This window comes from Tachyglossus aculeatus, chromosome 14, assembly GCF_015852505.1.
Source record: "Tachyglossus aculeatus isolate mTacAcu1 chromosome 14, mTacAcu1.pri, whole genome shotgun sequence".
NCBI lineage: Eukaryota > Metazoa > Chordata > Mammalia > Monotremata > Tachyglossidae > Tachyglossus > Tachyglossus aculeatus.
In genome coordinates this window covers 19498466-19525580 of record NC_052079.1, presented here as the reverse complement: position 1 = coordinate 19525580, position 27115 = coordinate 19498466, and the positions used below count along the sequence as shown (strand labels likewise).

The 27115-nt window shown below is 45.0% G+C and overlaps 1 protein-coding gene across 2 annotated transcripts in view; it reads right to left on the bottom strand.

The window, feature by feature from the left end:
* Positions 1 to 287: 287 nt before the first annotated feature.
* Positions 288 to 27115, bottom strand: part of KCNMB4 (potassium calcium-activated channel subfamily M regulatory beta subunit 4) — a 53379-nt gene continuing 26551 nt past the window's right edge. The window contains exon 2 of one of the 2 annotated variants that reach the window (XM_038756439.1): positions 288 to 1318. In XM_038756439.1, coding sequence (XP_038612367.1) covers positions 971 to 1318 — 348 coding nt within the window. In that variant the 3' untranslated portion in view covers positions 288 to 970. The remainder of the gene's footprint in view (positions 1319 to 27115) is intronic. The other variant, XM_038756440.1, reaches the window with a different exon arrangement.

Below are 27115 nucleotides of genomic sequence, written 5' to 3'. Positions count from 1 at the left end.
TGAGCTCAACAGCTCTGATTATGACCTAAAAGATGATCACTAGCGGAGCCAGTTAAGCGTCATTCGTCTTGACAGGTTCTTTTGGATTAAACATGAGGTGGTTTTGCTACACCCAAGGATAGAGGGTACGCTTCTAACAGCCATTTGGACATATGAAACGGAAAGCACTGTAATCATTGGAAAGGCCGCGGTTGACTAGAACTCTCAAACACTCAGCGAGCTCTCTGATAAAAAAAAATATTCAGGCAGAGATAATTCAGTTAACAAAACACGTTCTCTCCAGTCTATGAGGTTTATGGAAAAGAGAGATAGTCTTTAATTAAGCATCACAAATAACTGGAGACTGAAAACACTGAATCAAGGGAATAGTATTCTTCTTTCTTTCAAGCAAGAGCCAGTCTGCCGTTTTAATAAAGGTAGCTGAATTCTTCCTGGACATTAATAGCCACTTTGACAAGCAGAATAATTGAGCGATACAGTTTTGTCCAGAGCGTGACATAAATCAACATACCCAACTGACACTCTCGTACCCAGCGAAATCAACAGAAGAATTCTCAGAGCCTTACCTTCGGCCTTTGATGCCAAAAAAAATAAAAGAAAAACAAAATGAACCCAGAAGGGACTGTTTTAATAGTTTAGGTACCTCTAGTCATAATAGATACTGCATGATGCCAAGAGAAAGGGTATTGTGGTTTTAATGAAAGTAACTGTGGTTGGTTTTCTAAACTGGTCTTGCCAGTGAAGTGAACGTGTGAGACGTTACTCAGATATATCTAACCTTCAGACTGTGAGCCCCAAGTGAGACGGGGGCCGTGTCTGATCTGATTGTAGCGCTTAGTAGCCAGCACGGTGCTCGGCACATAGTGAGCGCTTAACAAATAGCACAATTATTTCGTTTCTATTATCGAGAGATTGAGAGTAGTCTTGGGTGGCACCCCTGCCATTCCTATGGCTACGGAGGAAGAAGCCGTCAATGGGCATCCCATAGGGCACCGTCCCCAGGGGTCTCTGGCCGGTCGCCGGCTCCGGACACCTTTCTCGGGCCAGCAGGCCGAAAGGCGCCCAGCAGGGAGCCCCAGACAAGTGCACCTCGCACTCTATCCCTCCCCCATCTTGGCTCGCTGTCCCAAACTGGAGGGTCGTTTCCCCCTAGGAGAATTTGCGCTTCTTCATGGCCTCCGCTTTGACGGCCAGGGTCTTGGTACAGATGGTCAGCAGCACAATGAGGACTCCCACCAGGAAGGCCACCACGGGCCAGAGGAAGCAGTGCAGGAGGACGATGTCGTCGTGAGTCCGCCTGAGGAGCACGTCGTCTGGTCTGCAGGGCGGACAGGGAGAAGGGAGCCGAGGGGAGGGGAAGAAACACCAGATCAGCAAGCTGCTAAAAAACAGTCCTTCCGAGCCGTCTGGTAAGGGAAAAGGCATAGCCTGTCAGTAAGAAAACAAAACCCATACTCGCTTTTATCCTTTATAATAATAATTAGTGATAATTATTATAATGGTATCTGTTAAGCGCTTACTACATGCCAAGCACCGTCCTAAACACTAGGGTAGACAGGTTGGACACAGTCCGTGTCCCACATGAGGCTCACACTTACAATCCCCATTTTACAGATGAGGGAACTGAGGCACAGAGGAGTTAGGTGATTTGCCCAAGGTCACATAGCAGACAAGTGGCAGAGCTGCGACTAGAACCCAAGACCTCTGACTCCCAAGCCCACGTTCTTGCCACTAGGCCACACTGCTTCACGCCCGTCAACAGTTCAATCTGTGGTATTTTAATCAATCAGTCGATTCGATCGAGTGCTTACTGTGGGCAGAGCACTGTCCTAAGCACTTGGGAGAGTACAGAACAGCAGACTTGGTAGACACATCCAGGGAACTCTCATTGATTTATTTATCGGTACTGTAAGTGAACATTTGTGATACACTCTCCAAATCAGATGTCCAACTCTAAGAGGCATCTGGCAGGCAACGTGGCAGAGTACAAAGCACCAGGGTTGGGAGCCAGGAGACCCGGATTTTAGTCCCAGCTCAACTACTTAATAATAACAATAATAATAATGGCAGTTTTTAAGCACTTACTATGTGCCAAGCAGTGTTCTAAGCACTGGGGGGATACAAAGTAATCAAGGTGGTCCCACGTGGGGCTTACAGTCTTCATCCCCATTTTACAGAGGAGGGACCTGAGGCCCAGAGAAGTGAAGTGACTTGCCCAAAGTCACACAGCTGACAAGTGGCAGAGCCGGGATGAGAACCCATGACCTCTGATTCCCAAAACCGGGCTCTTTCCACTGAGCCACGCTACTTCCTTGCTATGTGATCACAGTTGGTCACTTAACTTCTCTGTGCCTCAGTATCCTCGATGGTTGAGAAGCGGTGTGGCGTGGTGGATCACGCACGGGCCTAACAGTCAGTAGCATGTGGGTTCTAATCCCAACTCCATCACTAGTCTGCTGAGTGGCCTTGGGCAAGTCATTTCACTTCTCTGTGCCTCAGTTGTCTCATCTGTAAACTGAGGATGAAGACTGTGAAACCCAAATGGGCCAGGGACTGTGTCCAACCTGATTACCTTGTATCTACCCCAGCACTTAGAATGGTGCTTGGCACATAATAAGTGCTTAACAAATACCATCATTATTATTAAATGTGGATAAAATACTCATGTCCCTCCCTCTTAGTTCTGTGGGCCCAGAATGGGACGGGACTGTTCATTCTAATTATTGCACACTGGCACCAGAACTTAGCACAGTGCTTGGCACTTGGTAAGTGCTTAACAAATACTATTATCATTATATTACTCGACATGATGATGATGATGATGATAATAATAATAATAATAAAGGCAGTGGGGAATACCTGACCTTCCCTTTAGACTGAGACCCTATATGGGACAGGGCTTCTTTTCTGCACTGAGAAAGTATTCAATAAATACCACTGGTTGATTGATTGATTGACTGATTGATTTGTGTTTACCTCAGCACTTAGAACAGTGTTTGCGACAGTAAAAATAGCTTAACAAGTACCATAATTATTATTAATAATTTTTTATCTCATTAAGGAAGAATATATAACTCCTTCGGATAAAACTAGTAGCGGTAAAAAGGAGCCTTAATCAATTGACCAATCGATGGCTTTATCAAGCACCTACTGATTGCTGAGTACTGACCCACAGAAGCAAGACACAAATTTCCTGCAGGTAATAATGTAACAAATGCAGGATAATTTAGGAAATGACCAATTCGTTCCACAGTCAGTGGTTAAACCATAAAACTAGCCCATCTGGGCAACAGTAAAGCCATGCATTGAACAAATGGCATAATGAACATAAAGAAAATTTTTAACAGGACCCTGTCTTGGATTTCATTTTATTTATCCATCAATCAATCCTACTCATTGAACGCTTACTGTACGCAGAGCCCTCTACTAAGCATTTGGGAGAGTACAATGTAACAGAGCTGGTAGAAACATTCCCTGCCCACGATGAGTTTATAGTCTAGAGGTTTGCGAGGCAGATGGAAATGGCAATTGTGGCATATCCCTGGAGCTAGGAGGGTTAATGTAGAGCTGGTGTATGGGGGAAAGAGGTGAACCAAAGAGAGCAGACAAATGTCAGGGTGTCAGAGGGAGCAGGATCTCTGTTCCCTCTGCCCTATACTTTCCAACCCCAAATTGGCCCTTCTCCAGCTCTACTGCTGAGAAGAAATAAAGGGAAAAATAAAGGATAGGGCTTCCTGGGGCCTCAGAAGAGATCATCTGGGTCATTCGCAAAGCTAGCGATAAACTAGATTTTTTTTTACGGTATTTATAATAATGGCATTTATTAAGCACTTACTATGTGCAGAGCACTGTTCTAAGCGCTGGAAAGGAGAAGGGGGGTCCCCAGACCAGACGGAGAAGGGGGTTGTAGACAGAGAATCAATCAATCGCATTTATTGAGCACTTACCGTGTGCAGAGCACTGTACTAAGCGCTTAAAGATAGTGGAGATACTGGGGATCAAACCCGGGGCCTCATACATGCAAAGCATGCACTCTACCACTGAGCTACATTTGTTAAGCACTTACTATGTGCCAGGCATGGTACTAAGCACTGGGGTAGACATGGCCCACGTCCCACATGGGGCTCACAGTGGAGGGAGGGGGGTTTAATCCCCATTTTACAGAACAGGAAACTGAGGAACAGAGAATTGACGTGACTTGTGCAAGGTCAAACAGCTGGCAGTGTTAGAGCCAAGACCACAACCCAAGTCCTCTCTCTCCCAGGCTCGTGCTCCTTCCACCAGGACACGCTGCTTCCCCCTGATTCTCCCAATCTTTGGAACCCTGCAAATGCCAAATATGAAGGCCCCTAAATCCATAGTTCCCCTGAAATACCATGGACCTTGCTTCCTCCAACACTTCCCAGAAAACCTGGCCCTGACTCTCTGAAGTGTTGCCTTCCATAATGGTATTTAATATTGGCATTTAAGTGCTTACTATGAGTCGAGCACTGCAGTAAATCAGGTTGGATGCAGTCCCTGACCCACATGGGACTCCCAGTCTAAGTAGGAGGGGGAACAGGTATTATTCCATCCCCATTTTACAGATGAGAAAACGGAGGCAGAGAGAAATTAAGTGAATTGCCCAAGGCCTCACAACAGGCCAAGTGGTGGAGCTAGAATTAAAGCCCAGATTTTCTGGCTCCCAGGAATGCAATTTTTCCACTAAGCCTCGCTACTTCTATTCCACCCCAGTCCCACTGTATCTTGACCACGATGACCTCTCGCCCACATCCTGCTTCTGACTTGGAACACCCTCCCTCCTCAAACCCGACAGAGGATGAGTCTCCCCCACTTCAAAGCCTTATTGAAGGCCCACCTCCTCCTAGAGGCCTTCCCTGATTAAATCCTCCTTTCCTCTTCTCCCTCTCTTCTGCATTGCCCTGTCTTGCTCCCCCCTCCCGCCCCAGAGCTCATTGTGGGCAGGTAATGTGTCCTTAGAGCGTACTCTCCCAAGCTCCTAGTAGAATGCTCTGCACACAGTAAGCGCTCAATAAGATTGACTGGCTGAATGAATGAACTCACTCAGAGCCGGGAATCCGGGAATTTTCCATTCAATTTGCTATTTTAGGTAAAGGGAATGCCCGCTAGGTGGGGCACCACATCCAATGTGCGGGACGGAGGAGCCCCAATTCCTTAAATTATCCTGTGATAAATGACCTCATTCATTTTCCCCAGTGCAGGCTGGCGCAATCCCAGGAATTCTACCTCTAGAAAAATCCTATTCCCCATGGCTCCACCACACCTTTCCATTCCCATTCTCTCACCAGACCCCGAATAGTGAAGGGGGTCACAGACTCTTTAGACGTCACTGTGTGTATACAAATATTTAAGGCCTCTAAAATGTTTTGGGGCCTGAATAATTCAGATATCGGTAAGTGCGTACCCCATAGAGGAATGAACAAACCAACTGGACAGTGGGCATTTTCTTCCAACTGTTGCTCAGGAGACCTGAAACCTCAGGTCCTTTGGGGGCAAAGTGATGCCAAGGAAATATTATGATCCACAGGGTAGACAATGTCCATGTTTGTTCTGAGCAGCAGATGGCCCCCATGGAGCTGGCGGAAAGGTAAAAAACTATTAGTTCACAGCCACTTTTTATGCCTTGCTCCCATTCCCAGAGCGACAGAGATGAAGACTCAGATGGGAGTAGCAGAGGGTTATACGCACCCCCAAGCTCGGTCTCGTCTATCTCGCCGCCGACCTCTCGCCCACATCCTGCCACTGGCCTGGAATGCCCTCCCTCCTCAAATCTGACAGAGGAATACTCTTCCTGCCTCCAAAGCCTTACAGAAGGCCCATCTCCTTCAAGAGGCCTTCCCTAAGCTCTCCTTTCCTCTTCTTCCACTCCCTTCTGTGTCACCCTGGCTTGCTCCCTTCATTCATCCCCCCTCCCAGCCCCACAACACTTAGGTATATATCTGTAATTTATTTATTTCTATTGAACTCTGTCTCTTCCTCTATAATAATAATAATAATAATGGAATTTATTAAGCGCTTACTATGTGCAAAGCACTGTTCTAAGCGCTGGGGAGGTTACAAGGTGCTCAGGTTGTCCCACGGGGGGCTCACAGTCTTAATCACCATTTTACAGATGAAGGAACTGAGGCACAGAGAAGTTAAGTGACTTGCCCAAAGTCACACCGCGGACAATTGGCAGAGTCGGAATTTGAAACCATGACCTCTGACTCCACAGCCCTTTCCACTGAGCCATGCTGCTTCTCTAGATTGTAAGCTCGTTGTGGGCAGGGAATATGTCTTTTCTGTTGTTCTAGTGTACTCTCCCAAGCGCTTAAAACAGAGCTCTGCATACAGTAAGCGCACAATAAATAAAAATAGACTGACTGACTGAAACTGCAAAGGACTCGGGGGCAGAATCCCGATGCAGCAACACGCGGTCTCAGCTATTCTCCATCGAATGGGACGTGGACCTGGGGGGAGAGATGTTCCCTCCTCAAAACTGCCTTAGAGGTTCCGGCGGGGCAGAAACTGGAAAATTGCTCCTTTGTGGCCCTGGTCTTCTGAAGCAAATTTGCTTGTCTTTATCTTTTCAATCTTCTCCAGGCACCTGTCACCATATCTTCCTCCCCCTTATCTTTAGAAACCTCCTATGGACCAGGGACTCTGACTGAATTATCTTCCTCGTAGCTAGCAGAATGCTGGCAGGGCATGGCCTATTAGAAGCAGCATGGGCATGAAGACAAGGGAAGAAATAAGCATCTCAGATCCATCACTTACCTCCAGTGACTATGGAAAAGGAACTTAACTTCTCCAGGCCTCAATTTCCTCATCTGTAAAATGAGGATGAAATACCCATTCTCCTTCCCCCTCAGTCAGTCAGCCAGCCAATCGTATTTGTTCAGCATTCACCCGGGGCAGGGCACTGTACTAAGTATTGGGAGAGTACAATAGAGCAATAAAACAGATACATTCCCTGCCTACAGTGAGCTTACAGTCTCTAGGGAGAGATGGACATTAATATAAATAAATAAATGAATTACAGATATCTGTGATTTAGACTGTGACCCCTCTGTGGGTCAGGGACTGGGTTAGATTTATTGATCTGGTATCTGCCCTTGTGTTCAGTTCAGTGCTTGGCACGAAGTAAGCCTTAACAAATACCACAGTTATTACTATAATTATTATTAATAGCATTATCATCATTATTAGTATTATCACAGAGTAGGTGCTTGGTTAAAAACTCTTGAAAGAATGAATTTTTTTGGACTACAGTTTGATTTCTTTATGTCCAGCCTAATTTCCTTTTTGTTCTGTACCTGTGTAACTGCGCTGTGGCTTCCAGGCTAGGGATGAGATGAGCGCTTGGAGAGATATGATCCAGGAAAGCTAAACGTTTGAGGGAAGAAAGCTGGGGAAGAATTTCGGAAAAGAACTCAGAGTTGGATCAAAGCCAAACACATGGAGAAGCTGGTTTAGGATGAAATATGTATGAGATGACCAGAGGGACTTGAGTTCAGTGGTTATGTTGCCAACTTGGACTTCCCAAGCGCTCTGTACAGTGCTCTGCACACAGTAAGTGCTCAATAAATACGACTGAATGAATGAATGAATGGAGAGGATGGTATTGAGGGTGTTGAATTGGGTATTAAGAGAAGGTAGTTTGGGTACAAAATGAGGCACGATGACTTGAGAAAATTGGAGGGGGTGAAAAAATCAGTCCAGGGGGGCAGATGGAACAGATTTTTTTGAAATGTTTTTTGTTATGATGTGCCAAGCACTGTACTAAATGCTGGGGTAAGATACAAGATAATCAAATTGGATACAGTCCATGTCCCACACAGGGCTCACAGTCTTAATCCCCATTTTACAGATGATATAACTGAGGCCCAGAGAAGTGAAGGTCACACAGCTGACAAGTGAATGAGCCGGAATTAGAACCCAGGCCCTTCTGGCTCCCAGGCCGGTGTTCTCCCCTCTACGCCATGCTGCTTCTCTACACTGCCTCAACAGTGCTCCTCCTCTAAATCCAATTCCCTGCTCCTTTGTCCCTCCGCCATCCTGGTGCCCATGACCCCCTGCTCTGAATCACTTCCACAGTCAAATTCCCCCACTCCTGCACTTGGGGACAGAGAGCTACTGGTGAAAATCCAAAACACCTGTCCAAAGTCCACCTTTCAAATTCACTCAGACCTGCTACAGCTCAGCCTCCTCCTCTGCATCAGCAACGCTTCCCTAGTATTCCTCCCTCACCAACTGCCATGCTCAGGGCTCCCAACCATTCCAATTGTTAAATTTCCCTCTTGAAGTTAGTAATAATAATAGTATTTGTTAAGCACTTACTATGTGCCAAGCACTGTTCTGCGCTGAGGTAGATATAAGGTATTCAGGTTGTTCCACGTTGAGACTCACGGTCTTAATCCCCATTTTACACGAGATAACAGGCACAGAGAAGTTAAGTGACTTGCCCAAAGTCACACAGCTGACAAGTAGCAGAACCAGAAGTAGAACTCATGACCTCTGGCTCCCAAGCCCGGACTCTTTCCATTAAGCCATTAAGTTCCAGTAATTCTTCTACTTCTGCCCTAAAACTACTTTGTGGCAAAATGGTATGTGTTCTAGTGGAAAGCGATTTTCTGAGAGTCAGAAGACCTGGGTTCTAATCCCAGCTCTGCTACTTGCCCACTGTGTAACCTTGGGCAAATCATTTAACTTCTCTGTGCCTCAGTTACCTCATCTGTAAAATGGAAATTAAGACTGTGAGCTCCATGTTTGACATGAACTGTGTCCAACCATGTATCTTCCCCAGTGCTTAGTACAGTGCCCAGCACATAGTAAGCACTTAACAAGTACTTTTTTTTTTTAAAAAAAAGACCTAGGTTCTAATCCTTGTTCTGCCCCTGGCCTGCTGTATGATCTTGGTAATTAACTTAACTTCTCTGTGCCTCAGTTTCCTCATCTGTAAAATGTGGATTCAATACCTGTTCTCCCTCCTACTTACACTGTGAACCCCAACTGGGACAGAGGACTGTGTCAACCCTGATTATCCTATATCTACCCCAGTGCTTAGTACAGAGCTTGGCACAGAGTAAGCACTTAACAAATACCACAATTTTTGTTACTATTATCAGGAGTAAAAGCCACTCCATTGCCTCCTCCCTGCTTCTCTGGACCTCGGTTACCTCATCTGTAAAATGGGGATTGGGTCTGTTAGCCCCGCATGACTAATAATAATAATTATTATTACTATTATTTGACTCCAGTTGCCTCCTGTTCCCCGACCATAGTGGTCTTAAAGAAGCCAAGCAAAACAGCATCCCCTCTACAGCTGGTATACACTCATTATGCAGAGCTCTGACAAGTCACGGTACACAGTCATATGATCCATTGTTACACAACGCTCACTGCTATTCTTTTCTCCCTCTCCCTACAGAGATGACTTAGAAAACTACAAAGCCGAATCCAATTCTTTGTCCCTGGGCGGATAGGAATGTCACAGAAAACTAATATGAGACACAATCAGCGATCCCACCACTGCAATGTGGGTGTGAGAGTCTGCCTCCCGAGAGATAACGGTAAACACCTGATGGAAAAGAAAAATGCATGCTAGCGGGGAACTAGTAAATGCTTATGAAAGCAGGGTGGATCAGAGTCTGAGGAAAGGAGGTGGGAAGGTGTTTCCCAAACTGGAATGTAGTTCAAATTAGGGGAATTTTAGAGTTCTGCCTGACTTACCCTGATTTCTCCCCCTCCCCAGCTCTTTAAAAAAAAAATTGTCATCTTGATTCGTGCTGACCTAAACACTGGGGTTGTGGTAATACTATTTATTTCCTAGAATATGAATATTCCTAAGAATACTTCCTAGTTTATTTCAAATGTACACTGAGAAACAAATTGAGAAAGGATTGCTACTACTTAGGTAATATGTATGAACACCTTCATTTTTACCAGTATAATTAAGCAAAGTGTAGGAAATAGTTGTCTCCTCACCAAACTCATATGTACTTTGTCAGGAATTGAGCATTTAGTTTTTACCAATTTTAACAATGTTTTCCTTTTCATTGGTCACCACAGTCCACTGACTTTAGATCTACTTGGGAAATCCACTGACTTGAAGTCCACTGACTTGAGAAGCAGCGTGGCACAGTGGAAAGAGCCTGGGCTTTGGAGTCAGAGGTCACAGTTCAAATCCCAGCTCTGCCAATTGTCAGCTGTGTGACTTTGGGCAAGTCACTTAACTTCTCTGTGTCTCAGTTACCTCATCTGTAAAATGGGGATTAAGACTGTGAGCCCCCCGGGGGACAACCTGATCACCTTGTAACCTCCCCAGCGCTTAGAACAGTGGTTTGCACATATTAAGCTGCTATCATCATTATTATTATTATTATTAAGTGCTTACTGGGGTACAGAGCACTGTACTGTGCATTGGGAGAGAATATAGAGTTGGAAATTAGACACAGTCCCTGTCTCTTGGTGAGCTCACCATCTAGATACAAGATAATCAGGTCAGATAATAGCCCTGTATCACACTGAGCTCACAGACTAAGTAGGAGGGAGAAGTAGTTAATTCCCATTTTCCAGATGAGGGAACTGAGGCCCAGAGGAGTTAAGGGACTTGCCTCAGGTCACACAGTGGGAAAGCGGTGTACCCGGGATTAGAACCCAGACCCTGTGACTCCCGGCCCCTGGTCTTTCTCCCTTGGGCAAGTCACTTTTGGCTCAGCGGAAAGAGCCCGGGCTTTGGAGTCAGAGGTCATGGGTTCGAATCCCGACTCTGCCAATTGGCAGCTGTGTGACTTTGGGCAAGTCACTTAACTTCTCTGTGCCTCAGTTACCTCATCTGTAAAATGGGGATTAAGACTGTAAGCCCCCTGGGGGACAACCTGATCACCTTGTAACCTCCCCAGCACTTAGAACAGTGCTTTGCACCGAGTAAGCGCTTAATAAATGCCATTATTATTATTCGCTGGGCTTCAGTTTCCTCATCTGGAAAATGGGGATTGAGACAGTGAGCCCCACGTGGGGCAGGGACTGTGTCCAACCTGATTTGCTTGTATCTACCCTAGTGGTTAGTACAGAGCCGGGCACATAGTAAGTGCTTAACAAATAATAATAATTATTGGGTGCTTAGTACAGTGCTCTGCACACAGTAAGTGCTCAATAAATATGATTGATTGATTGGGCCATGCTGCTAGTCTATATTTGTCTACCCCTCTCTATCCTGAGAATCCCATGTGGGATAAGGATTATGCCTGATCTCTATCTACCCAGAGTTTATCACAGTCCTTGGCACAGAATAAGAGTTTAATAAAACCACAAGTAAACAACTAATCTGGGTGACAGGAAACATGGTAAATTTCTGCTCATCTCTTGTGTGTGCATGTCATTCTTCCTCACACTGTGATCTAGGGCCCTCACCTCAAAGCCAAAATAGGGATATTGTTAGATTGTGCATGGATTAGCAGGATAGCCTAGATTAAGCAAAGTCGCCTGGATATGCCAACAGGGACCTCCGACACTTGAAAATGCCAGACAGGATTAATCTTACTGAAGAAGTCCTTGCCCTGCCAATGTTGTTGTACGTGAATCTTGAAAATGCAAGCTAAATTAACATTGGAAATTTCTGAAACCAACTCTGATTCTTTCCCCAAGTCTGTCAAATACTCCCAAAATGAGGTATTTTTAAGCTTCCAAATTGCAAACCCAAATGTAATGAATATAAATAGCTTATGCTCTTTGATAGTGTAATATGTGATTCTGCATAAAATAAGGCAGGTTCCGTGGAATTTCAATCTAGCATTAAAACAAAAGTCTGGACACTAGTTATTATGCATTGCGCTTGATTTTCCCCTCTCTGATAAGCCCTGTATTCACAAATCCAATCGATTCTATGCAACCTTTCCAGAATTCCTCCCTCCACTCCCTCCTCTGCCATCATATGATCCACACACTTGTTCTACCAATCAGTGGTGCTTACTCTGCGCAGAGCACTGTAAGAATAAAACAGAATTAACAGGTACGTTCTCCGCCCTCAACGAGCTTGCAGTCTAGAGACTCAACTACTGCATCAGCCTCCTCGCTGACCTCCCCCCATCAGTCCACACTTCACTCTGCTGACCGGATCATTTTTCTAAAACAGTGCTCTGCACAAATCTCCCTGCTCCTGAAAAACCTCCCAAGGTTGCCTGTTCCACTCCGAAATCATCCATCGTCATTAGGGAACTCGATCACCTCTGGCCTCTATTTATCATCAATCGTATTTATTGAGTGCTTACTATGTGCAGAGCACTGTACTAAGCGCTTGGGAAGTACAAATTGGCAACACATTTATCCTCTTTCTCCCCCTCTCTCAAACCAGTTTACACACTGTGCCTTGTTCTGGTCTCCTCACCCCGCCCATTTTGTGCTCATACCTGTCATCCTCCCTAAAACTCCCTTCTTCTTCACAACTGTGCATCTAGCTTTATTTCTATTTGTTCTGACGACTTGACACCTGTCCACATGTTTTGTTTGGCTGTCTGTCCCCCCCTTCTAGACTGTGAGCCCGTTGCTGGGTAGGGACCGTCTCTATATGTTGCCAACTTGTACTTCCCAAGTGCTTAGTACAGTGCTCTGCACCCAGTAAGCGCTCAATAAATACGATTGAGTGAATGAATGAATGAACTGGCAGATTGCTGTCCTCCCTTTTGAATCAGATCTCCTCCAAAAGGTCTTGCTGATTAATCTCTCAACTCCAATCAATCAATGGTATTTATTGAGCACTTACTGTGTGAAGAACACTATACTAAGCGTTTGAGGGGGTATGATACAACAGAGCTGGTAGACAGGTTCCCTGCTCACAATGCACTTATCTCCCCTAAACTGTCATTTCAGCACAATTATGACAATTATTTCTATTATTATTACTATTCAGCATTTCTGCTCCACTTAGGCAGTTAAATACTCAGAACCCCCATAGATAAATCCATCCTTTTTTCCATCTAAACTGCTACTGTGTTAATCCAAGCACTGGATCCTTGTTAATCCTATCCTGCCTGGATTACTGCATCATCCTCCTTGCTGACCTGCCTCTTCTCTCTCCCCACTCCAATCCATACTTCACTCTGCTGCCCGGGTCAGTTTTCTATAAAGCCTTTCAGTCCACGTTTCCCCACTCCTCAAAAACCTCCATTGTGGTTGCCCACCCACCTCCACATCAAACAGAAACTCCTGACCATCGGCTTTAAAACATTCAATCGCCTTGCCCTCTCTTAACCTCACCTCTCTACTCTCCTATTACAACCCAGCCCACAAACTTCCCTCTTCTAATGCCAACCTACTCACTGTAGCTAGATCTCGTCCTCTATCTCGCCGCCAACCCCTCGCCCACGTCCTGCCTCTGGCCTGGAAGGCCCTCCCTCTTCACGTCTCACAGACGACCACTCTCCCCACAATCTCCTCCAAGAGGCCTTCCTCCACTAAAGCCCTCATTTCCTCTTCTCCCACTTCTTTCTGCATCACGCTTTCATTTGGATTTCTACTGTTATTCATCCCTCCCTCAGCCGCACGGCCCTTATGTGGTACAGTGCTCTGCACACAGTAAGCACTCAATAAATACGACTGAATGAATTTGTTTATATTAACGTCCGTCTCCCCCTCTAAACTGTAGGTCGTTGTGGGCAGGGCATGTGTCTGTCTATTGTTCTACTGTCCTCTCCCAAGCACTTAGTACAGTGCTCTGCACACAGCAAGCGCTCAACAAACACAATTAATTAACTGATTACTATTCTCCCTCTTACTTAGACAGTGAGTCCCATGTGGGAAGCAACATGCTTGGTGGCTACAGCACTGGCCCTGGGAGTCAGAAGGTCATGTGTTCTAATTCTCATTACGCCACTTGTCTGCTGTGTGACCTTGGGCAAGTCACTTAAATTCTCTGGGCTTCAGTTACCTCATCTGTAAAATGGGGACTGATACTGTGAGCCACAGGGGCCATGCCCAACCCAATTTGCTTGCATCCACCCCAGTGCTTAGTACAGTTCTGGCACATAGTAAGCACTTAAATACCAGAATTATTATTATTATTATGTGGGGCCTGATTAATCTGTACGTACCCCAGCATTTAGTTCAGTGCTTGGCACACAGTAAGCGCTTAACAAACATCACGATCACCTGCCTTGGCTAGTCCATTATTCCACTCTAGCCCTGGGCTCCATCTGCATGACACTGCCCTGATATCTAATACTCTTCCCAATGGACACTAATACCAGTGTGTTGACTGGTTTCTACTGGCACAGATTTTGCTGTCTAGCACTTTTACCACCACAACAACTGCAGCCCAGTATAGTCACTGATAGTAATAATATCATTTATTAAGCACTTACTATGTGCAGAACACTGTACTAAAGCTGGGAATGCAGGTGGGAACTAAATGTGGACTCCGTCCCTCAAGGGGCTCACAACCTATGAAGAAAATTAATTGGTGAAAGAAGTAAAAATGTCTGGAAGCAAGCTCCTGGAACAACTCCTGAAGAACATCATTAACCTGGTGTCCCCACTGTGGTATTAGGTTGCCATGTGACCCGTCAAACACAATCCTGGCTTCCTCTCAGTTATTTTCGACCTTACATAAGCAGTTAACTCCACTGTTTAACCTAGCCACTGCAGTTGTTTTAGTAATAATAACAATGATGGTATTTGTTACGCGTTTACTATGTGCCAAGCACTGTTCTAAGTGCTGATGTAGATACAAGGTAATCAGGTTGTCCCACGTGAGGCTCACAGTCTTAATCCTCATTTTACAGATGAGGTAACTGAGGCACAGAGAAGTGAAGTGACTTGCCCAAAGTCACACAGCTGACAAGTGGTGGAGCCGGGATTAGAACCCACGACCTCTGACTCCCAAGCCCGGGCTTTTTTCACTAAGCCACGCTGCTGAAAACTCCTAATCAGTGGTGTTTATTGACCACTAACTTTGTGCAGATCACTTTTCTAAGTGTTTCGGAGAGTATGATACAACAGACTTGGCAGATATTCTGGCATATATCCTCATCTGTAAAATAAAGATTGAGACTGTGAGCCCCATGTGAGCCAGAGACTGTGTCCAACCTGATTTGCTTGTATCCACCCCCGCTCTTAGGACAATAATAATAATAATAATAATAATAATAATATTACTATTATCATTATTAGAGCAAGGAGCTAGAGGCCCAACGATTCAGGGCTGGAGCTGTTGTTCGTGGGGTTGAGATGTTCCACTGTGGTGGCACTGGCTGGAATATCAGGCTTCCGGTGAGTCAATCCCATTAGACTCTAAACTCCTTGAAAGCAGGGATTGTGACCGCCAACTGTATTGCAATAATAATAATAATAACAATAATAATTGTCCTTGTTAAGCGCTTACTATGTGCCAACACCATACTAAGCACCGGGGTAGATACAAGACAGGTTGGACACAGTCCCTGTCCCACACGAGGCTCAAGTCTAAGTCGGAGAGTGAAGTGTTTAATCCCCATTTTACAGATGAAGCATAGAGAAGTGAAGTGACCTACCCAAGGTCACACAGCAGAAAAGTGGCAGAGCTGTGATTAAAACCCAGGTCTTCTGGCTCCCAGACGTTTGCTCTTTTCACTAGACCATTCGGCTTTCTACTAGGCCACACTGGTGCTTAGTACAGGGCTTTGCACAAAGAAAGTGCTCAATAAATACCACTTGACTGATGGATGGACAGGAGAGGAGAGATTTAAGGTTGTGCTCTTTAAATTCTCCTTTTCCCCTCCAGCAGCAAGCCACACCGCGTGTCCCACGGGATGACTACCGCTCCGGTTATATGATTCTCCTGATTGTTATCACCTTCCCAACAGTCAAATGAGCAAAACAGGTTAATAGGTTTCCTCTAAAGCACTGAGGTGCCTCAGCAGCCACTGTCCTATAAAGTCGAAGTGGAGTTGGGTGCCGGGAGGCGGCTGAAATACAGAATGTACGTCAAGCCCTTGGAATCCCCCAGAGAAAGGGGATGGGAGGTTGAGAATTGGCCTCAAACAGAATCGCAGTTTCGTTTGGCTTAGGTGAGTGACAACTGATGGCCGACAGGACGAAAGAACGCTCGTCTCTCCCCTTTTGTTTCATATCACTGACCCACGTAAGGGTGCGGGAGGGTGAAAGCGAGCCCCATGCGGGACAGGGACTGTGTCCCACCTACCCCAGCGCTTAGAACTATGTTTGACACTTAGTAAGCGCTTAACAAATACCCTAAAATATATTAAATAAATAAATGATGTCGGATCCGTTCAGAGTTTGATATATACTGAGCGCTTACTGTGTGCAGAGCACTGGCCTAAGCGCTTGGGAGAGTAGAGTTGGCAGGCTCCTTCTCTGCCCACCCGGAGTTTACAGTCTAGCGAGGAAGACGGACATTAAATTATTTGAGGTGGGGCCGAAGGCAGGGTGAATATCTAGGGATTAAAGGGAACCGATTCAATCTGCATGGGGAACACCGAAGGGAGCGGGAGTAGGGGAAAGGAGGGTTTAGCTGGTGATGGCCGATTGGGTGGGATTTAGGAAATAACAATTCCGTGTTTATCATGTCCCCGACCTTGATGACTTGGGCAATTTCAATCCTGTTCACTCTGACCCTTTGCATTTTCATCTGAAAGTCTCGTAATACCACCTGTTTTAAACACCTGATCATTTTCATTTCCTTTCTCCCTAGGTTTTTTGACTCCACCCTATCTTTTCTACGATATAACAATCATCTGCCAATAGTATTTCTGGTGCACATGTGCATTTTTTTCTATAATGGCAATGCTGCACCTTAAATAAGAACTAATAATCACGGTATTTGTTAAGCACTTACTAGGTGCCAGACTTTGTTCTAAGCACTGAGGTAGACACAATAATAACAATAATAATAATGGCATTTATTAAGTGCTTACTATGTGCAAAGCACTGTTCTAAGTGCTGGGGATGTTACAAGGAGATCAGGTTGTCCCACGGGGGGGCTCACAGTCTTACTCCCCATTTTACAGATGACGGAACTGAAGCACAGAGAAGTTAAGTGACTTGCCCAAAGTCACACAATCAGGTTGGACACAGTCCCCATCAGACACGGAGCTCACAGTTTAAGCAGGAGGGAGAACAGGCATTTCATCCCCATTTTACAGTTGAGAAAACTGAGGCAGGAGAGAAGTTAAGTGACTTGCCCAAGGTCACACAGCAGACAAGTGGTGGAGCTGGAATTAGAACCCAGGTCTCCTGACTCCCAACCCCGAAACCTTGTCTAATGAGAAGCAGCGTGGCTTAGTGGACAGAGCACGACTCTGGGGGTCAGAAGGACCTGGGTTCTAATCCCACTTCCGCTACAAGTCTGCTGCGTTATCTTGGGCAAGTTCCTTTACTTCTCCGTGCCTCAGTTACCTCATTTGTAAAATGGGGATAAGAACGTGAGCCCCACGTGGGACAGGGCCTGTGTCCAACTTGATTATCTCCTGTGCTTAGAACGGTGCTTGGCACGTGGTAATAACTTAAAAAGTACCATAATTAATATTATTATTACTGAGAGCCAGAATTTTGTTGGACTTTCTGATTGTTCCCACACATTAAGCCCGTGACTGGGGAAACGATCTGGAAAGACTCCCTGATCTCATTCCTGAGTCATGACTGCAAGTTCAGAGCCTATCACCGCATAATTACAATCTGTATTATGATCTCCTTCTTCCAGACTATTTAAAAAGGACTTTCCCAAACTGGTTCCAGCCCTGTTCCCTTAAGGGCATCGATACTTAGACCTCTCAGTCAGGAAAGAGGCCGTTTTCCCCAACCCATTGTTTCCTATCTTTTAATTGGTTTTCTCTCCTTGACGGTATGTTCTGTCCCACCCCAAATTAAAACAGTAAAAAACTTATGGGGAGACCTTATCCAAGAACTTTTGAAACCGTAGAAGAACTTCCATGGTTCTCTTCTACCAACATGCTCGTCCCGTCCTTTTGAGAACCTCATCATCATCATCATCATCATCATCAATCGTATTTATTGAGCGCTTACTATGTGCAGAGCACTGTACTAAGTGCTTGGGAAGTACAAATAGGCAACATATAGAGACAGGCCCTACCCAACAGTGGGCTCACAGTCTAAAAGGGGGAGACAGAGAACAAAACCAAACATACTAACAAAATAAAATAGACTAGATATGTACAAGTAAAATAAGTAAATAAATAAATAAATGGAGTAATAAATATGTACAAACATATATACATATATACAGGTGCTGTGGGGAAGGGAAGGAGGTAAGATGGGGGGATGGAGAGGGGGACGAGGGGGAACCTCATCTAATAATAACTGCAATAAGTAATAATTGTGGCATCTGTTAAGCACTTACTATGTGTCAAGCACTGTACTAAATGCTGGGGTAGATACAATAATAATAATTATTATTATGGTATTTATTAAGAGCTTACTAGGCGCTTATCACTGCGGTAGATACAAGGCAATCGGGTTGTCCCACGTGGGGCTTATCCCCATTTTACAGATGAGGTAACTGAGCCCAGGGAAGTGAAGTGACTTACCCAAGGTCACACAGCAGATAAGTGATGGAGCTGGGACTAGAACCCATGTCCTTCTGAGTCCCAGGCCCGTGCTCTAGTTCTTATGCCACCCTGCTTCCCTATGAGGCTCTCTTTGGTCACCCCTGAGTATTCCTTGATTTTCAAATGGCCCTACTGATTTCCTAACTTCCTGCTTTTGCTATTCTTTAGTGGTCCGGTTTAGTGGAAAGGGCAAAACACTGAGAGTCAAAAGGCCTGGCATGTAATCTCAGATCCACCACTTGCCTGCTGCGTGAACTCGGGCAAGTCATTTCACTTCTCCAGGCCTATTTTCTCTTATGTAAAATGGGATTCCAACCTGTCCTCTCTCGCCCTTAGATTGTGAGCCCCACATGGGACAGGAACTATGTCTGGTCTAATTGTATTGTACCTACCCCAGCACTAAATACAGTGCTTGGCACATTGAAAAGTCTTAACAAATGCAACCATTACTATACTTAGACACCAAAAATGTTCTCGTATTTCTGATTTACTTTATGCACCTTTTATGAGCTTTCCTACTCTCCTTATTCAAGAAAATTTCCCACTGAATAAAGAATAACTTTCCATGCTTTCTATAGTTTGCTTTACTCTTGTTCCATGGCAATTGGATTTGCCCCCTTTATTCACCCCTCCTTCAGCCTCACAGCACTTACATTCATGGCCATAATTTATTTGTTTCTATTAACGTCCATCTCCCACTCTAGATTTTAGGCTCGTTCCAGGCAGGGAACACGTCTACCAACTCGGTGACACGGACTCAGTATGCGCTGAAATAGGATCGATTGAGAACAAGTCCAAAGATGCATTCGAGAGGCTGTACCGAATGGAGAGAGGGGTCTATGCTTAGGGAACAAAAATTGAATGTGAATTGAAGCTGGGGGTTCAGAATTTGTCAACATCTGAAATCCCAAAATTAAATAATCTTCTAGAATTCTATCAGTGAGTTTAATGGCGTCTGTGACAGATTGTCCACATGGGTGGTAAAAGCCATGTCAGTTTTTTTTGTCTGACATCTCAGAAGGTCAGGCTGCTCCCAAGAAGTTCAGATCAGTTTCTGATACCTACGTACATAAACATAACTGATCTCCACGGCATCCCTTAAAGTTGCCGCTAATTGGCTATCATCCCCATTTTCAGAACGTGAAACTGAGGCCCAGAGTCTATAAGGAACGGGCCCAAGTTCATTTGGAAGGAAGCGGACTACAGATCTATGAATAGAAGCGAAATCCTCTAACTCCCAGCCCTCTGTTTCCTCACTTAGCTCACTGCCATCCTTAACCTTTTTGTCCTACATTTTGCCAGAAGGAATTCCTCTGGGGTTTGGTTTAATGGCTGTTTAAAAATATCATAAATGGAAAATAGCTCCATGGCAGTTAGGCTGTGTTGTTCAAATGCTTTTGCATGAAGTGCTCAAGACGCTTCCGCTAACTTACTCGTTCGTCGGAAAAATAAACCTTTTCATTCACATCACACTGAGCTCAATTCATAATTTTTCTCCGACCGTTCTTCGGGGGCATTGTTGGAGATGAAATCCTGAGCCAAGTGGATTTAACTTGGCATTCCTAATGCTCTTCTAATTCCCCTCAATACACGGGGGAATGTATGTTTAATAATAAGGGCTGTGAGATTTGTTAAGTTCTTCCTATGTTCCGAGCCCTGGGGTTGATACGGTATAAACGGATTGGACACAATTCATCTCCCACATGAGTCTAAGAGGGAGGGAACTTTCCGGCTCCCAAGGGAAGATGCAGTGACATGCCTAAGGCCACATGGTAGGCAAGTGGCAGAGCCGGATTAGAACCCAGGTCCTCTGATTCCCAGCCCTGGACTCTTTCCACTAGGCCACACTGTTTCCTTAGTGCAGAATAGGTCAAAGATTCCTGAGTCCAAGCTAGAATATTCCCTTTCATCTCCATCCAAACTGCTCCCGAGCACTTATCCTATCCTTCCCTGATGTCTGCAACAGCCTCCTTGCTTACCTCCCTGTCTCCTGTCTCTCCCTTCTCCAGTCTTTACTTCACTCTGCTTCCCAGATGACTGTTGAAAAATCATTCAGTCCATGTCTTCCAACTCCTCGAAAATCTCCAATTGTTGCTCATCCACCTCCACATCAAGCCGAAACTCCTTACCAACAGCTTTAAGGCTCTTTATCAGCTCGCTCCCTTCCTACCTTACTTCAGTGATCTCCTCCTACAACTTAATCGGCACATCCCGCTTCTCTAACACCAACCTACTCTGTACATTGATCTCATCTATCGTACTGCCCCCTCCTTTCCCAGGTCCTCCTCAGGCCTGGAATCCCCTCCCCCTTCATAATAATAATAATAATAATAATAATAATAATAATAATAATAATAATAATAATGGCATTTATTAAGCGCTTACTATGTGCAAAGCCACTGTTCTAAGCGCTGGGGAGGTTACAAGATGATCAGGTTGTCCCACAAGGGGTTCACAGTCAATTGCCATTTTACAGATGAGGTAACGGAGGCACAGAGAAGTTATGTGACTTGTCCAAAGTCACACAGCTGACAATTGGTGGAATCAGGATTTGAACCCCTGACCTCTGACTCCAAAGCCCGTGCTCTTTCCACTGAGCCATGCTGCTGCTCATAACGTCATCATCATCAGTGGTATTTATTGAGCACTTACTGGGTGCAGACCACTGCACTAAGCACTTGGGAGAGTACAACAGAGTTGGTAGACACGTACCTTGCCCCCAAGGAGTTTACAGTCTAGAGGAGAAGACAGATAGTCCGCCCACTCTCCCCACCTTCAAAGCTCTCCTAAAAGCACATCTCCTCCAAGCGTCTTCCTTAATTAAGTCGTCATTTCCCCTTCTGCCTTCATTAGTAGAGAAGCAGTATGGCCTGCTGGATAGAGCACTGGCCTGGGAGTTAGAAGGACCCGGGTTCTAATCCCTGCTCTGCCACTTGTCTGCTGTGTGATCTTGGGCAAATCACTTCTCTGCTTCATTTCCCTCATCCGTAAAAGGGGATTAAGACGGTGAGCCCTACGTGGGACAGGGACTGTGTCCACCCCGATTATCTTGTATCTACCCCAGAGCTTAGTACAGTGCTTGGCACATAGTAAGCACTTAACAAATTCCACAATTATTAGTATTATTCTTATTATCACCCATGCACATGGCTGTGTACACAATAAGCACCTTGATACTCACCCAGCCCCATAGCACTTATGTAGGTATCCTTATAATCTACCCTATCTTTAATTCATTTTAATGTCTGCCTCCCCTGGTAGACCGTAAGCTTCTGGTGGGGAGAGGTGACATCTACCAACTCTACTACACTGTACTCTCCCCAACCGCTCAGTACAGTGCTCTGCCCACAGTCACGACTCAAAAAATACCGCTGATTGATGAACTGAATCCAATGGCAGAGAACCTCTCACCTGTCTGAATCCTGTTTCCGACAATCAGCGACTAACAATCCTGACCTCTGGCCCCAGAGAGGAGTATCCAGGGAAAGATCCGTATGGGAGTCCAAGGAGTGAACCGGAGAACTCGAACCCAAGAAAAGCAGAATCGTTATTGCTACCTTTCCTGGTGACACACATAGGGAGCTTGCCAGTTTGGGAGATATCTTGGAAATCTTGTGTACTTTCCTCCTCATTCCCCACGTTGAAGAAGAGCTCACACCGACATCTAAGGATTAAGTCCCTCCTTGTTTGTAGATTTCTGCAACCCATCAGTGGTATGTATTGAGCGCTTGTTGTGTGCAGAGCACTGCACTAAGTGCTTGGGAGAGGATGCTGTAAGAGTTGGTACAATTGTACTTTGCAAGCACTTAGTACAATGCTCTGCACACAGTAAGCACTCAATAAATACGACTGAGTGAATGAATGGACGAGCTCCCTGCCCACAACCCCCCAAGGTCTGAATGCATTTCCATTTCTCATGACTTTGAATAGGTGAAGTGGAGATATCCTTCATGTGGCCATGTTCGCCCCGAGTCTCGGCATGTATGCAGGGCCGGGGGCCTTGGGATCTCTCTCCCCAAAAGAGGGATGTATCGAAAACACGGAGGAATGTAAGCTAACATCCCCCGATCCACATAAGTGGCAAGAAAACCCTTGACAGCACTCGTCTCCACTATGGCGGGCAGATGTTCTGCTGATTGTTGACCTGATATAATAAAGCAGAGAGATCCCTGCACCTGGTGGTCCTCTCTCTTCTGACCAAGGACTGCAGTTGGTGCATAATAACAATAATAATAGTAATAATAATAATGGAATTTGTTAGCACTTACTATGTGCCAGGCACTGTACTAAGCACTGGGATGGATACAAGCAAATCAGGTTGGACACAGTCCCTGTCCCACACGGGGCTCAAAGTCTCAATCCCCATTTTACAGATGAGGGAACTGAGGCCCAGAGAAGTGAAATGACTTGCCCAAGGTCATATAGCAGACAAGTGGGGGAGCCGGGATTAGAACTCATGACCTTGTCTCCCAGGCCCATGTTCTATCCACTACACCATGCTGCTTCCCAGGGGAATGTTCCCAGGGAAATCAGCTCAAAGCAATCAATCAATGAATTAATTAATGGTATTTGTTAAGCACTTACCATGTGCCAGGTACTGTACTAAGCGCTGGGGTGGATATGAGAAAATCAAATTAGAAGCAGAAGGGAATGGGAGAATCCTGCCATGCAGCCAATCACAGACTTAGAAGCCTCCCAGGAGCTTCCCTCTCCCTTCTGCGTTTTCCACGCACTTGAATCTGTGACCTTTGGGCATTTGATATTCGCCTCACCCTCAACCCCACAGCACTTATGTACATATCTCTCCATCCCCCCATCTTACCTCCTTCCCTTCCCCACAGCACCTGTATATATGTATATATGTTTGTACATATTTATTACTCTATTTATTTATGTATTTATTTTACCTGTACATATCTATTCTATTTTATTTTGTTAGTATGTTTGGTTTTGTTCTCTGTCTCCCCCTTTTAGACTGTGAGCCCACTGTTGGGTAGGGACCGTCTCTAGATGTTGCCAACTTGTACTTCCCAAGTACTTAGTGCTCTGCACACAGTAAGCGCCCAATAAATGCGATTGATGGACTGATTGATTGATATCTTTAAATGATTTACTACACATTATTTATTTATATCAATGTCCGTCTCCCCCACTAGAATGTAAGCTCATTGTGGGCAGGGAATGTGTCTGCCAAATCTGCTGAACTGTACTCTCCCAAGTGCTCAGTATAGTGCTCTGCACACAGTAAGTGCTCAATAATGTACATATTCTATTTATTTATTTTATTTTGTCAATGTGTTTTGTTTTGTTCTCTGTCTCCCCCTTCTACACTGTGAGCCCACTGTTGGGTAGGGACCGTCTCTATATGTTGCCAACCTGTACTTCCCAAGCGCTTAGCACAGTGTTCTGCACACAGTAAGCGCCCAATAAATACAATTGAATGAATGAATGAGTGAATGATAAACACCATTGGTGATGATGAGGAGGAGGAGCCACCTGGGAACTTTAACAGCCAAACAGAAGTTCCAGAACCTGCCACTCTACCTTTAATTTTTCATTTTTAATTAATAATAATAATGACATTTGTTAAGCGCTTACTATGTGCAGAACACTGTTCTAAGCGCTGGGGGGGATACAAGGTGATCAAGTTGTCCCACGTGGGGCTCACAGTCTTAATCCCCATTTTACAGGTGAGGTAACTGAGGCTCTGAGAAATTAAGTGACTTGCCCAGGTCACACAGCAGACATGTGGCGGAGTCGGGATTTGAACCCATGACCTCTGACTCCAAAGCCCATGCTCTTTCCACTGAGCCACGCTGCTGAATTCATCTTGAGTCTCCTACATACATAAAATCCTAGATTCCTGCCAAATACAGTTTATTCTGAAAAACGAATGGTAAACTTTTAAATACATTCAACACAATAGAATGAGCTCGGTAAGCTCCTGCTTATGATTCATTCAGATTTTCAGATTCTGTCTTTTCATCTATAATTTTCTATTTCCCTCCTCTTTAGAATGTTCCTTAAGAAGTTTTTAGCGGCTAGCTCCTTGAAAAACATCTTAAGAGGATTTTCTTTTACATTCATATTTTCGGAGTTAGAGTTAGGAGATCAAGCATGTTTGCAAACCTCTGCCAAAATAAACCACTTGTGAGCCCTTAGCAAATACACTTTTCTTATCTGCCATGGTAACCGATTTTCTATTAATACTGCAACTGCGCCTCGTCTGCTTGTTTGATTCTTTTTAATCAACATCCACCTTTATGATTTCTCCAGAAAGATTGATTTGCCTCTGAAAATGCCTGCAGATGACTCCTACATCACCATGAAGAGACACCACACTATGACCTCCTTGAGGGCAGGGATCATGTCTAAAACTCTGCTGTACTGTACTTTCCCAATAATCATTATTATTACTGGGGAATGAGTTAAGCCCTCTCAGAGTCGCATCTGGAGAGTTTCCAGTACTCTCCCAGTCACGACTACCAGAGGGAGAGTCAAGCAGAGGCCAATGCATTCCACTCTTATCTTGGCCAGTGGTTAGGGAGTGGAAAGCAATCCTCTACAAGTCAAAACTCACCCATGCTGGGCAGCAGCAGCACGGGAGAGAGTCGAGAGTGGAGACTCAATTTTACTGTGCGGAAGGAGGCGGTGATAACCCACTTCGGTATTTTTACCAAGAAAACTCTATGGATCCACTACCAGAACGACTGCCGATGGAGAGTGGGGCATTCCGGGAGACATGTGTCCCTGGAGTCGCTATGGGTCGGACACGACTCGACAGCATACGACGACAATGAGTTAAGCACTTGCTATGGTATTAATTATAATTATTGTTATTATTATTCCCCTATATATAATTTATTTTGATGTCTGCCTTCCCATCTAGACTGTAAGCTCCGTGGGAGCAAAGATTATATCTGCTAACTCTCAACTGATTAGTTTGTATCTACCCCAGTGCGGAATACAGCGTTTTTTTAATGGTATTTGTTAAATGCTTACTTTGTGCCAGGTACTGTATTAACCAATCAATCAATCAATTGTATTTATTGAGCGCTTACTGTTTGCACAGCACTGTACTAAGCGCTTGGGAAGTACAAGTCGGCAACACATAGAGACAGTCCCTACCCAACAGCGGGTTCACAGTCTAGAAGGGGGAGACAGAGAACATAACCAAACATACTAACAAAATAAAATAAATAGAATAGATATGTACAAGATAGATAGATAGATAGATAAATAAATAAATAAATAAATAAATAGAGTAATAAATATGTACAAACATATATACATATATACACTGGAGAAGATGCCAGTTAATCATTTTGGAGCCAGTCCATGTCCCTCATGGGGCTCACAGTCTCAATCCCCGATCTACAGATGGAAGAACTGAGTCACAGAGAAGTTAAGTGCCTTGTCCAAGGTCCCACAGCAGACAGGTGGCAGAGCCGGGATTAGAACCCAGATCCTCCGACTCCCGGGCCTGTTCTCTTTCCACTAGACCATACTGCTTCCCGCATGGCCCACAGAGAGCACTTTTATTACTACTCTCTCAAGCGCTTAGTACAGTGCTCTTCTCACAGTATGGGCTTGAAAATGATTATTATTACTATTATTATTATTTATTATTATTATATGGAATCTTGAAAACTAGTCTCATCCAGAACTCCCCAAATGCTTGTGTACCAAGGTGCCATGGAGAACAGAACATGTACATTCGAGATTACCCCTTAACAGCACACATATCCACCCAAATAACCACTACAGAGAAGAAGCATGAGAAGGAGCGTGGTTTAATGGAAAGAGCACAGACTTGAGAGTCAGAGATTGTGGGTTCTAATCCCGGCTCTGCCGCTGATCAGCTGTGTGACTTTGGACAAGTCACTTGACTTCTCTCTGTCTCAGTTCCCTCATCTGTGAAGTGGGGATCAAGACTGTGAGCCCCACACGGGACAACCTGATTACCTTGTATCAATCCTAGTGCTTAGAACGGTGCTCGGCACATAGTAAGTGCTTAACAAATGCCATTATTATTATTATTATTATTATTATTATTTATTAGTAGTAGAAAGAGCATGGTCTTGGGAGTCAGAGGTCATGGGTTCTAATCCCAGCTCCGCCAATTATGAGCTGTGTGACTTTGGGCAAATCGCTGGACTTCTCTCTGCCTCTGTGACCTCATCTGTAAAATGGGGATTAACCTGATTACCTGTACCTACCCTAGCGCTTAGAACAGTGTTCGGCACATAGTAAGCACTTCACAAATGCCATCGTTATTATTACTGCACACCATGGAGCCAAGATGGCTTCCCCGTCACCAGAGGAGAGAAGAGAACCTAAAAGAAACAGCCGACAACACGTCAACGGCCCCTTCGACACGCCTTCCTCCTCGGAGGATGACATTCTGCAGAGAATAGCCTGCCCGACCAGGGATCCGAGACACGGTCCGCCCCGCCGTCTGACGGTAGTCACCGCCGGATTGGAAGCGAGAAGAATGGCAAAGCTCCCAGACCTGATGGTATACCGGTGAAGATGTCAAGCAGGGAGGGGGTGTT